The sequence below is a fragment of the Bufo bufo genome, chromosome 1 (assembly GCF_905171765.1).
Source record: "Bufo bufo chromosome 1, aBufBuf1.1, whole genome shotgun sequence".
Classification (NCBI taxonomy): domain Eukaryota; kingdom Metazoa; phylum Chordata; class Amphibia; order Anura; family Bufonidae; genus Bufo; species Bufo bufo.
The window spans coordinates 317414932-317429357 of record NC_053389.1 but is presented as its reverse complement, the minus strand read 5'-3'; the positions used below and the strand labels follow the sequence as shown (position 1 = coordinate 317429357).

General features: G+C 38.1%; 1 protein-coding gene across 3 annotated transcripts in view; it reads left to right on the top strand.

Moving 5' to 3' along the window:
- LOC121008928 (protocadherin alpha-2-like) overlaps positions 1–14426 on the top strand; it is a 381217-nt gene that overhangs the window by 271505 nt on the left and 95286 nt on the right. The window contains exon 3 of one of the 3 annotated variants that reach the window (XM_040441707.1): positions 13680–13719. The exons of the other annotated variants lie outside the window; for them this stretch is intronic. Within the exon in view, the coding sequence (XP_040297641.1) occupies positions 13680–13719 (40 nt within the window). The remainder of the gene's footprint in view (positions 1–13679; positions 13720–14426) is intronic. 3 annotated transcript variants of the gene reach the window in all.

Here is a 14426-nt window from a genome sequence, read left to right as displayed (position 1 = left end):
TATTCTCAGAATCAGACTTCTATCTGCACGGTAGCGTGTGTCTTAGGTTTTTCTGAATGACACTATCAGTACCTTCAATGTAAGATATCCTTTTTGGGATAGATTTCAAGTAGGCCTCAAATACCAGAAACTAGTTATTTTGAGAATGGCAAATTTGGGAATAGTTTTTCAAACCAGAAAAAAAAAAGTGCTTTTACGGTCGCTACAAATAACTTGACCAGCTAAAACAGTACAGATTTGCTTGAATAGAAATGTGAGACCTGTTTTTTTTTGCACTGTGTGACAGGTTAAGGTTTAATCTCAGAATCAGACTCCTATCTGCACGGTAGCGTGTGTCTTAGGTTTTTCTGAATGACACTATCAGTACCTTCAATGTAAGATATCCTTTTTTGGATAGATTTTAAGTAGGCCTCAAATACCAGAAACTAGTTATTTTGAGAATGGCAAATTTTGGAATAGTTTTTCAACCCAGAAAAAAAAAAGTGCTTTTACGGTCGCTACAAATAACTTGACCAGCTAAAACAGTACAGATTTGCTTGAATAGAAATGTGAGACCTGTTTTTTTTTTGCACTGTGTGACAGGTTAAGGTTTAATCACAGAATCAGACTTCTATCTGCACGGTAGCGTGTGTCTTAGGTTTTTCTGAATGACACTATCAGTACCTTCAATGTAAGATATCCTTTTTGGGATAGATTTCAAGTAGGCCTCAAATACCAGAAACTAGTTATTTTGAGAATGGCAAATTTGGGAATAATTTTTCAACCCAGAAAAAAAAAGGTGCTTTTACGGTCGCTACAAATAACTTGACCAGCTAAAACAGTACAGATTTGCTTGAATAGAAATGTGAGACCTGTTTTTTTTTGCACTGTGTGACAGGTTAAGGTTTAATCACAGAATCAGACTTCTATCTGCACGGTAGCGTGTGTCTCAGGTTTTTCCGAATGACACTATCAGTACCTTCAATGTAAGATATCCTTTTTGGGATAGATTTCAAGTAGGCCTCAAATACCAGAAACTAGTTATTTTGAGAATGGCAAATTTGGGAATAGTTTTTCAACCCAGAAAAAAAAAAGCGCTTTTACGGTCGCTACAAATAACTTGACCAGCTAAAACAGTACAGATTTGCTTGAATAGAAATGTGAGACCTGTTTTTTTTTGCACTGTGTGACAGGTTAAGGTTTAATCACAGAATCAGACTTCTATCTGCACGGTAGCGTGGGTCTTAGGTTTTTCTGAATGACACTATCAGTACCTTCAATGTAAGATATCATTTTTGGGATAGATTTCAAGTAGGCCTCAAATACCAGAAACTAGTTATTTTGAGAATGGCAAATTTGGGAATAGTTTTTCCACCCAGAAAAAAAAATGTGCTTTTACGGTCGCTACAAATAACTTGACCAGCTAAAACAGTACAGATTTGCTTGAATTGAAATGTGAGACCTGTTTTTTTTTGCACTGTGTGACAGGTTAAGGTTTAATCACAGAATCAGACTTCTATCTGCACGGTAGCGTGTGTCTTAGGTTTTTCTGAATGACACTATCAGTACCTTCAATGTAAGATATCCTTTTTGGGATAGATTTCAAGTAGGCCTCAAATACCAGAAACTTGTTATTTTGAGAATGGCAAATTTGGGAATAGTTTTTCAACCCAGAAAAAAAAAGGTGCTTTTACGGTCGCTACAAATAACTTGACCAGCTAAAACAGTACAGATTTGCTTGAATAGAAATGTGAGACCTGTTTTTTTTTGCACTGTGTGACAGGTTAAGGTTTATTCTCAGAATCAGACTTCTATCTGCACGGTAGCGTGTGTCTTAGGTTTTTCTGAATGACACTATCAGTACCTTCAATGTAAGATATCCTTTTTGGGATAGATTTCAAGTAGGCCTCAAATACCAGAAACTAGTTATTTTGAGAATGGCAAATTTGGGAATAGTTTTTCAAACCAGAAAAAAAAAAGTGCTTTTACGGTCGCTACAAATAACTTGACCAGCTAAAACAGTACAGATTTGCTTGAATAGAAATGTGAGACCTGTTTTTTTTTGCACTGTGTGACAGGTTAAGGTTTAATCTCAGAATCAGACTCCTATCTGCACGGTAGCGTGTGTCTTAGGTTTTTCTGAATGACACTATCAGTACCTTCAATGTAAGATATCCTTTTTTGGATAGATTTTAAGTAGGCCTCAAATACCAGAAACTAGTTATTTTGAGAATGGCAAATTTTGGAATAGTTTTTCAACCCAGAAAAAAAAAAGTGCTTTTACGGTCGCTACAAATAACTTGACCAGCTAAAACAGTACAGATTTGCTTGAATAGAAATGTGAGACCTGTTTTTTTTTTGCACTGTGTGACAGGTTAAGGTTTAATCACAGAATCAGACTTCTATCTGCACGGTAGCGTGTGTCTTAGGTTTTTCTGAATGACACTATCAGTACCTTCAATGTAAGATATCATTTTTGGGATAGATTTCAAGTAGGCCTCAAATACCAGAAACTAGTTATTTTGAGAATGGCAAATTTGGGAATAATTTTTCAACCCAGAAAAAAAAAGGTGCTTTTACGGTCGCTACAAATAACTTGACCAGCTAAAACAGTACAGATTTGCTTGAATAGAAATGTGAGACCTGTTTTTTTTTGCACTGTGTGACAGGTTAAGGTTTAATCACAGAATCAGACTTCTATCTGCACGGTAGCGTGTGTCTTAGGTTTTTCCGAATGACACTATCAGTACCTTCAATGTAAGATATCCTTTTGGGATAGATTTCAAGTAGGCCTCAAATACCAGAAACTAGTTATTTTGAGAATGGCAAATTTGGGAATAGTTTTTCAAACCAGAAAAAAAAAGGTGCTTTTACGGTCGCTACAAATAACTTGACCAGCTAAAACAGTACAGATTTGCTTGAATAGAAATGTGAGACCTGTTTTTTTTTGCACTGTGTGACAGGTTAAGGTTTATTCTCAGAATCAGACTTCTATCTGCACGGTAGCGTGTGTCTTAGGTTTTTCTGAATGACACTATCAGTACCTTCAATGTAAGATATCCTTTTTGGGATAGATTTCAAGTAGGCCTCAAATACCAGAAACTAGTTATTTTGAGAATGGCAAATTTGGGAATAGTTTTTCAACCCAGAAAAAAAAAAAAGTGCTTTTACGGTCGCTACAAATAACTTGACCAGCTAAAACAGTACAGATTTGCTTGAATAGAAATGTGAGACCTGTTTTTTTTTTGCACTGTGTGACCTGTTAAGGTTTAATCACAGAATCAGACTTCTATCTGCACGGTAGCGTGTGTCTTAGGTTTTTCTGAATGACACTATTAGTACCTTCAATGTAAGATATCCTTTTTGGGATAGATTTCAAGTAGGCCTCAAATACCAGAAACTAGTTATTTTGAGAATGGCAAATTTGGGAATAGTTTTTCAAACCAGAAAAAAAAAGGTGCTTTTACGGTCGCTACAAATAACTTGACCAGCTAAAACAGTACAGATTTGCTTGAATAGAAATGTGAGACCTGTTTTTTGCACTGTGTGACAGGTTAAGGTTTAATCTCAGAATCAGACTTCTATCTGCACGGTAGCGTGTGTCTTAGGTTTTTCTGAATGACACTATCAGTACCTTCAATGTAAGATATCCTTTTTGGGATAGATTTCAAGTAGGCCTTAAATACCAGAAACTAGTTATTTTGAGAATGGCAAATTTGGGAATAGTTTTTCAACCCAGAAAAAAAAAAGTGCTTTTACGGTCGCTACAAATAACTTGACCAGCTAAAACAGTACAGATTTGCTTGAATAGAAATGTGAGACCTGTTTTTTTTTTGCACTGTGTGACAGGTTAAGGTTTAATCACAGAATCAGACTTCTATCTGCACGGTAGCGTGTGTCTTAGGTTTTTCTGAATGACACTATCAGTACCTTCAATGTAAGATATCATTTTTGGGATAGATTTCAAGTAGGCCTCAAATACCAGAAACTAGTTATTTTGAGAATGGCAAATTTGGGAATAGTTTTTCAAACCAGAAAAAAAAAGGTGCTTTTACGGTCGCTACAAATAACTTGACCAGCTAAAACAGTACAGATTTGCTTGAATAGAAATGTGAGACCTGTTTTTTTTTGCACTGTGTGACAGGTTAAGGTTTAATCTCAGAATCAGACTTCTATCTGCACGGTAGCGTGTGTCTTAGGTTTTTCTGAATGACACTATCAGTACCTTCAATGTAAGATATCCTTTTTGGGATAGATTTCAAGTAGGCCTCAAATACCAGAAACTAGTTATTTTGAGAATGGCAAATTTGGGAATAGTTTTTCAACCCAGAAAAAAAAAAGTGCTTTTACGGTCGCTACAAATAACTTGACCAGCTAAAACAGTACAGATTTGCTTGAATAGAAATGTGAGACCTGTTTTTTTTTTGCACTGTGTGACCTGTTAAGGTTTAATCACAGAATCAGACTTCTATCTGCACTGTAGCGTGTGTCTTAGGTTTTTCTGAATGACACTAACAGTACCTTCAATGTAAGATATCCTTTTTGGGATAGATTTCAAGTAGGCCTCAAATATCAGAAACTAGTTATTTTGAGAATGGCAAATTTGGGAATAGTTTTTCAACCCAGAAAAAAAAAGGCCTTTTACGGTCGCTACAAATAACTTGACCAGCTAAAACAGTACAGATTTGCTTGAATAGAAATGTGAGACCTGTTTTTTTTTGCACTGTGTGACAGGTTAAGGTTTAATTACAGAATCAGACTTCTATCTGCACGGTAGCGTGTGTCTTAGGTTTTTCTGAATGACACTATCAGTATCTTCAATGTAAGATATCCTTTTTGGGATAGATTTCAAGTAGGCCTCAAATACCAGAAACTAGTTATTTTGAGAATGGCAAATTTGGAAATAGTTTTTCAAACCAGAAAAAAAATGTGCTTTTACGGTCGCTACAAATAACTTGACCAGCTAAAACAGTACAGATTAGCTTGAATAGAAATGTGAGACCTGTTTTTTTTTGCACTGTGTGACAGGTTAAGGTTTAATCTCAGAATCAGACTTCTATCTGCACGGTAGCGTGTTTCTTAGGTTTTTCTGAACGACACTATCAGTACCTTCAATGTAAGATATCCTTTTTGGGATAGATTTCAAGTAGTCCTCAAATACCAGAAACTAGTTATTTTGAGAATGGCAAATTTGGGAGTAGTTTTTCAACCCAGAAAAAAAAAAGCGCTTTTACGGTCGCTACAAATAACTTGACCAGCTAAAACAGTACAGATTTGCTTGAATAGAAATGTGAGACCTGTTTTTTTTTTGCACTGTGTGACAGGTTAAGGTTTAATCACAGAATCAGACTTCTATCTGCACGGTAGCGTGGGTCTTAGGTTTTTCTGAATGACACTATCAGTACCTTCAATGTAAGATATCATTTTTGGGATAGATTTCAAGTAGGCCTCAAATACCAGAAACTAGTTATTTTGAGAATGGCAAATTTGGGAATAGTTTTTCCACCCAGAAAAAAAAATGTGCTTTTACGGTCGCTACAAATAACTTGACCAGCTAAAACAGTACAGATTTGCTTGAATAGAAATGTGAGACCTGTTTTTTTTTGCACTGTGTGACAGGTTAAGGTTTAATCACAGAATCAGACTTCTATCTGCACGGTAGCGTGTGTCTTAGGTTTTTCTGAATGACACTATCAGTACCTTCAATGTAAGATATCCTTTTTGGGATAGATTTCAAGTAGGCCTCAAATACCAGAAACTTGTTATTTTGAGAATGGCAAATTTGGGAATAGTTTTTCAACCCAGAAAAAAAAAGGTGCTTTTACGGTCGCTACAAATAACTTGACCAGCTAAAACAGTACAGATTTGCTTGAATAGAAATGTGAGACCTGTTTTTTTTTTGCACTGTGTGACAGGTTAAGGTTTATTCTCAGAATCAGACTTCTATCTGCACGGTAGCGTGTGTCTTAGGTTTTTCTGAATGACACTATCAGTACCTTCAATGTAAGATATCCTTTTTGGGATAGATTTCAAGTAGGCCTCAAATACCAGAAACTAGTTATTTTGAGAATGGCAAATTTGGGAATAGTTTTTCAAACCAGAAAAAAAAAAGTGCTTTTACGGTCGCTACAAATAACTTGACCAGCTAAAACAGTACAGATTTGCTTGAATAGAAATGTGAGACCTGTTTTTTTTTGCACTGTGTGACAGGTTAAGGTTTAATCTCAGAATCAGACTTCTATCTGCACGGTAGCGTGTGTCTTAGGTTTTTCTGAATGACACTATCAGTACCTTCAATGTAAGATATCCTTTTTGGGATAGATTTCAAGTAGGCCTTAAATACCAGAAACTAGTTATTTTGAGAATGGCAAATTTGGGAATAGTTTTTCAACCCAGAAAAAAAAAAGTGCTTTTACGGTCGCTACAAATAACTTGACCAGCCAAAACAGTACAGATTTGCTTGAATAGAAATGTGAGACCTGTTTTTTTTTTGCAATGTGTGACCTGTTATGGTTTAATCACAGAATCAGACTTCTATCTGCACGGTAGCGTGTGTCTTAGGTTTTTCAGAATGACACTATCAGTACCTTCAATGTAAGATATCCTTTTTTGGATAGATTTCAAGTAGGCCTCAAATACCAGAAACTAGTTATTTTGAGAATGGCAAATTTGGGAATAGTTTTTCAACCCAGAAAAAAAAAAGTGCTTTTACGGTCGCTACAAATAACTTGACCAGCTAAAACAGTACAGATTTGCTTGAATAGAAATGTGAGACCTGTTTTTTTTTTGCACTGTGTGACAGGTTAAGGTTTAATCACAGAATCAGACTTCTATCTGCACGGTAGCGTGTGTCTTAGGTTTTTCTGAATGACACTATCAGTACCTTCAATGTAAGATATCATTTTTGGGATAGATTTCAAGTAGGCCTCAAATACCAGAAACTAGTTATTTTGAGAATGGCAAATTTGGGAATAGTTTTTCAACCCAGAAAAAAAAAAGTGCTTTTACGGTCGCTACAAATAACTTGACCAGCTAAAACAGTACAGATTTGCTTGAATAGAAATGTGAGACCAAGGAATTATTATTCTATTGATCTGATCCATCCTCTGCAGGTGGCCACCTGATGGGGTCGGGCATAAACAAGGGGGCGTGGCTAAATGATATTGTTTTTTTTTTTCTTCCTCCCCTACTGCACAGAGGCCATAACAGGGAAGCTTCTGCTTCAGTCAGTTTTATTACAATCAGAAACAGGAAGAAGAGGACATATCTGAACACATAAGAACATTTCTTTATATATTTATAAATATTCATATATTTAAATATTCATAATTTTAATTGTAATATGAGACAAGATAGGATCTAAAGAAATGCTATGATTTTTTCATTCATCTCATCCTTTCCTTAAATCCTAAGGAAATTAGGAGATAAAGGAAATAATCATTGCTTTTTCTTTATCATTTTTTCGTGTTTTGTGCGTAGTATTCTTCTAGCCTTTTTAAGTGCACATTGAAAGATATCTACTCCATTAATGGGAACCTGTCATGAACTTTTTGCTGACCTCACTAAGGGCAGCATAAAGTGTTGACAGACATGTTGATTTCAGTGGTATGTCACTTATGAGCTACACATAATTGTAATTGGTTTCTGAGAACCAGCATCATGGCAGCTGGGCCTGAAGAAGAGTCATGGCTACCTGAGAAGTCATGGTCATGGCTACCTGTGAAGTCATGGTTATTCATGAGTTCCTGCTCTCCCCACTCTCCTGCTGATGAGTGACAGTCTCCTATGTAGTTTTCTCACTAGGAGAGAATTGCCTCTTATCAGCATGTGAGCGAAGAGAGCAGGAACTCATGAATAACCCTGACTCTTCTCAGGTAACCATGACTCTTTTCCAGTCCTGGGCTCTGATAATTATGATGCTAGTTCTTGGCAAACCACTTACTTTTAGTTCATGAATGACACACTGCTGAAAATAACATACCTGTTACTACTTTATGCTGCCCTCAGTAAGGTCAAAATAACCTTGATGACAGGTTCCTTTTACGGCCTACTGCATACGACCGTATGGCTTTTTCAGTGTTTTGCGGTCCGTTTTTAACGGATCTGTTTTTACCGGTTTTTGTTTCAGTAGTGTTTTCGTTTCTTTTTGCCGTTCCGTTTTTACGCTTGGTTTCCGTTTTTCGCGGAACGGAAACAGAACCATACAATAATGTTTAAACAGTAAGTACAATAAAAAAAATTGGGCTGGGCATACAATTTTCTATAGATGGTTGCACAACAACGGAACGGATACGGAAGACATAAGGATGCATTCTGCATGCATTCCGTTTTTTTTTGCGGAACCATTGACTTGAATGGAGCCACAGAACGTGATTTGCGGGCAATAATAGGACATGTTCTATCTTTGAACGGAACGGAAATACGGAAATACGGAAACGCAATGCATACAAAGTACCTTCTTTTGTTTTTGTGGACCCATTGAAGTGAATGGTTCTGCATACAGACCGCAAACGGAATACAAAATGGGAAGAGGACTGTGTGTGTGTGAAATAAGTGGGGAAACATTACCAGCTTTAAAAAAAAATTTAAAAATATTGTATTACAATTGTCAACAGACTAAAGAAAAAAATATTTTTTTTTAAAGATGGTAATCTTGCAACACATTTCAGTATATCTTGAACCTTAGAAAAGGTAAGAAGGTACTGGCCAACCTCTGTACTCCATGATTGTTGAACGCTGGTAGATTCTAATAAAATAAAACAAATAAAAAAAGATCTCCTTTCTACTTAAGCACATTAACCTTATTTTCCTGGAAAAAAACATGGTACTAAAAAGAGTTTTTCTATGTTTTCACTTGGTCCACAACTCTGTGTGGTTTGCCAAATTAAGATGCATATTTTGTGCTGACAGTTGCCAATGTCTGTTTTTATTGCCTGTCGATTTTATTTTTTTCTTCATTATGATGTGGAAAATTACAAACCAGATGACTGTCTCTCTCCAAATGTCATGTCTTATTAGTCAAAGCCTTTTTCCTCTAAGTAGGGCCTAACGGTCTAAGGCTAATGGTAGAGCCGAACTAATCTATGCCTTTTGTGATATATTTTTTTATCAAGATCAGAAGTGTTTTATCCTATTGTTTAAATTAGGAGAACATGACATATAAATGAGAAATTTCACAGTGGAAAAGCAATCCTAACATGCACTGGATAGGAATATTTGCAATTATTGTACTGCATAGTCATTTGTGACACTGGATCCAATAATACCTATGGGGCTTAATGGAAAATTTTGCTTTCAAGTGGTTTTTTTTGTGCAAAAATGTAAATACTTTATTTTTTTCCCTGTGCTTGGTAAAAGCTTAAGCTACATTGCCCATTAAAGATTTACTCCAATGTATGTAATGAACATATGTGTCTCCTAGAATGGTGCAGGAAACCTATTAGAAGAGATGTATGGTATGATTTGCTGTGTTTTCCCCACGATCACCTGGCTTGAAGTGTGGCCAGGTGCAATCCTCAGAGTGTGGGAGGAGGAGTTAGGCCGCAGGGAACAGACCCGCAGAGGGCCTGTGTGGTCCCAGCCAGGAGGGCAGGGGGGCCACAAGGCTGAAGAAGCCTGAGTTTGAGGCAATGGAAGAGGAAGCCTACACAGGCTCTAGGTGGTTCCAGCCAAAAGGGCTGGGCAGAAGAAGTCTGAGTTTGGGGGGACCCCGCGATGCCTGAAGAAGAGAGGTGTCGCATGGTCAGAGTCAGGGAACTGCTGGATCATATCCCCCATGGTATTTCACTGCTTCTACCAAGAGGGCTGGTGGGTTGCACTGATCACAGCTAGGGGGCTGTCTGACCGAAGTCGAATACTGCAGCGTGAACACTGACCTAGAGGTGAGTTAGGGAGACCTCTGTATAGTGAGTGTATAGCTGGGCAAGCATTTATTGTTTTGTGCTGATGTAACATTGCCGACCCCTGTGAGAGAGCGTCCCTAACCAAATATAAATATATATATATATATATATATGCAAATGAAAAAAAGGCAGCACAGCCTAAAGTCAGATATGGGTGCACAGCCCACTGGGAAAAGCCAATCCCACAATTATAACAGAGCGTTATTGGAACAAATAATTTTTACCGGTGTCACATACCAATCCCCCCAAAAAAATAATGATTGAAGCTGGGTGTTATATACCAATATACTTTCTTTATCTCAAGCCTTGAGAAAGGCTCTAGTAAAGTAGTAAAGAGCTGAAACGTCGCCATTGCCACTGAGGTGAATAAAGAGTGTTCTTAATTTAAATTTTTTGGAGTGCTGCCTTTTTCCTAAATATATACAGTTGCAAGAAAAAGTATGTGAACCCTTTGGAATGATATGGATTTCTGTGCAAATTGATCATAAAATGTGATCTGATCTTCATCTAAGTCACAACAATAGACAATCACAGTCTGCTTAAACTAATAACACGCAAAGAATTAAATCTTACCATGTTTTTATTGAACACACCATGTAAACATTCACAGTGCAGGTGGAAAAAGTATGTGAACCCCTAGACTAATGACATCTCCAAGAGCTAATTGGAGTGAGGTGTCAGCCAACTGGAGTCCAATCAATGAGATGAGATTGGAGGTGTTGGTTACAGCTGCCCTATAAAAAACACACACCAGTTCTGGGTTTGCTTTTCACAAGAAGCATTGCCTGATGTGAATGATGCCTCGCACAAAAGAGCTCTCAGAAGACCTACGATTAAGAATTGTTGACTTGCATAAAGCTGGAAAGGGTTAAAAAAAATATCTCCAAAGGCCTTGCTGTTCATCAGTCCACGGTAAGATACATTTTCTATAAATGGAGAAAGTTCAGCACTGCTGCTACTCTCCCTAGGAGTGGCCGTCCTGTAAAGATGACTGCAAGAGCACAGCGCAGACTGCTCAATGAGGTGAAGAAGAATCCTAGAGTGTCAGCTAAAGACTTACAAAAGTCTCTGGCATATGCTAACATCCCTGTTAGCGAATCTACGATACGTAAAACACTAAACAAGAATGAATTTCGTTGGTGGATACCACAGAGGAAGCCACTGCTGTCCAAAAAAAACATTGCTGCACGTTTGCAGTTTGCACAAGAGCACCTGGATGTTCCATGGCAGTAGTGGCAAAATATTCTGTGGACAGATGAAGCCAAAGTTGAGTTGTTTGGAAGAAGCACAACACTATGTGTGGAGAAAAAGAGGCACAGCACACCAACATCAAAACCTCATCCCAACTGTAAAGTATGGTGGTGGGGATATCATGGTTTGGGGTTGCTTTGCTGCATCAGGGCCTGGACGGATTGCTATCATCGAAGGAAAAAGTTTATCAAGACATTTTGCAGGAGAATTTAAGGCCATCTGTTCACCAGCTGAAGCTCAACAGAAGATGGTGTTACAACAGGACAACGACCCAAAACATAGAAGTAAATCAACAACAGAATGGCTTAAACAGAAGAAAATACGCCTTCTGGAGTGGCCCAGTCAGAGTCCTGACCTCAACCCGATTGAGATGGTGTGGCATGACCTCAAGAAAGCGATTCACACCAGACATCCCAAGAATATTGCTGAACTGAAACAGTTCTGTAAAGAGGAATGGTCAAGAATTACTCCTGACTGTTGTGCACGTCTGATCTGCAACTACAGGAAACGTTTGGTTGAAGTTATTGCTGCCAAAGGAGGTTCAACCAGTTATTAAATCCAAGGGTTCACATACTTTTTCCACCTGCACTGTGAATGTTTACATGGTGTGTTCAATAAAAACATGGTAACATTTAATTCTTTGTGTGTTATTAGTGTAAGCAGACTGTGATTGTCTATTGTTGTGACTTAGATGAAGATCAGATCACATTTTATGACCAATTTGTGCAGAAATCCATATCATTCCAAAGGGTTCACATACTTTTTCTTGCAACTGTATATATATATATATATAAAATTTTTTATTATTATTATTATTATTATTATTTTTTATTTTTTTTCCATGAAAAGCCAGGCAGCACTCCTTTGTTTAGCTGACAGATGGGTGCCAGCGGTGATCCCTCGATTCAGGGTGATGAACAAATAATAAAAATGAAAAAAATTTGCTATTTATTCACACATGTCATAATACAACAACGTTTCGGATCTCTCTCAGAACCATTTTCAAGTCAACTCACTTGGCTTAAAAAAGGTTCTGAGAGAGAACCGAAACGTTGCTGTATGACATGTGTGAATAAATAGCACATTTTTTTCAGCTTTCAAGGAGTGCTGCGGATTTTTATTATTTTTATATATATATATATATATATATATATATACACTCACCTAAAGAATTATTAGGAACACCATACTAATACGGTGTTGGACCGCCTTTTGCCTTCAGAACTGCCTTAATTCTACGTGGCATTGATTCAACAAGGTGCTGATAGCATTCTTTAGAAATGTTGGTCCATATTGATAGGATAGCATCTTGCAGTTGATGGAGATTTGAGGGATGCACATCCAGGGCACGAAGCTCCCGTTCCACCACATCCCAAAGATGCTCTATTGGGTTGAGTTCTGGTGACTGTGGGGGCCATTTTAGTACAGTGAACTCATTGTCATGTTCAAGAAACCAATTTGAAATGATTCGAGCTTTGTGACATGGTGCATTATCCTGCTGGAAGTAGCCATCAGAGGATGGATACATGTTCTCATTCTGTTTACGCCAAATTCGGACTCTACCATTTGAATGTCTCAACAGAAATCGAGACTCATCAGACCAGGCAACATTTTTCCAGTCTTCAACAGTCCAATTTTGGTGAGCTCGTGCAAATTGTAGCCTCTTTTTCCTATTTGTAGTGGAGATGAGTGGTACCTGGTGGGGTCTTCTGCTGTTGTAGCCCATCCACCTCAAGGTTGTGCGTGTTGTGGCTTCACAAATGCTTTGCTGCATACCTCGGTTGTAAAGAGTGGATATTTCAGTCAACGTTGCTCTTCTATCAGCTTGAATCAGTCGGCCCATTCTCCTCTGACCTCTAGCATCCACAAGGCATTTTTGCCCACAGGACTGCCGCATACTGGATGTTTTTCCCTTTTCACACCATTCTTTGTAAACCCTAGAAATGGTTGTGCGTGAAAATCCCAGTAACTGAGAAGATTGTGAAATACTCAGACCGGCCCGTCTGGCACCAACAACCATGCCACGCTCAAAATTGCTTAAATCACCTTTCTTTCCCATTCTGACATTCAGTTTGGAGTTCAGGAGATTGTCTTGACCAGGACCACACCCCTAAATGCATTGAAGCAACTGCCATGTGATTGGTTGACTAGATAATTGCATTAATGAGAAATAGAACAGGTGTTCCTAATAATTCTTTAGGTGAGTGTATATTAAGCAAGTTTTAGGCAAAAAAATATATATCTCCTCATTTCCCTAGTTCAATGCAGTGCAATGTTTGACTGCTGGGATATTCAGCAGCATGTTGTATGTTTAGGACTACAAGTCTCAGTTGTACAATGACACTGCTGATACACACAGGATCTTCCCCCCCACCTGTTCTTAAGCAACGCTCTGCAGAACTCCTCCAGTCTGTCAGCTCTCTGTCTACAGGATGAGGATGGCAAATCCTATGTCTATTTACTACCTGCAGCTGCTCAGCAAAGCCTCCAGCCTTGAGTCTGTGCTGCTGAAGGCGTTAATCTTTCCTGAAAAATACAGTGGGATAGAGACACAGGGCACACAGCAGCAGACAGCAGTGCAGGGAGCGTGACCAGCACAGTGACGATTTGTGCACAGACACAGACTAGGCTTGTGTATGAGACATCATCAGAGTAGGGAGAGAAGCTGACATCTGTGACCCTCAGTAAGAGCTGAGAAAAGAACCACTGCAGATGAAGTAAGTGATTTATAAACCCCTTACATTTGATTAGTAAGGGCAGGTTCACATCAGCGTTATGAATTCCATTATTGCTTTCCGTCATAATGGAGGTCTAAGGGCAAGTATTACGGATCCATCTGGTTTCCATTATGCAGGATGGAAAAGAAAGTCCTGTCACCAAAAATAACTTGGGCAAACCCATTAAGGCATATGGGCATGATAGAGGTGCCTAAATGAGACGGAGAAGATAAACAATTTGGGGGTCATTTATTAAATCTGCTATGTTTGTGGCATTTGGTGCCTATTTTTGCAACATTTGGAGCACATTTTTGTGATATTTGCAGAGCCTTGTCATTTTTAGGAATAGAATGAAAAGTAGGTCAGGATTTCAGATTAGATCACATTTAAGTTTCATTTATGATATGCCACTTTTTAAAAAGCTGCATCACCACTCCAGGCAGCCCCTTTGTGTAATTTTACAGACATACGCGTACACAAAATCACACATGCCCTAAATATATTATTACTGTGCACTAATTTGTTGCAACCTGACAAAACAACTTAAAACTGACACCAAAACCCCCACAAATGGTAA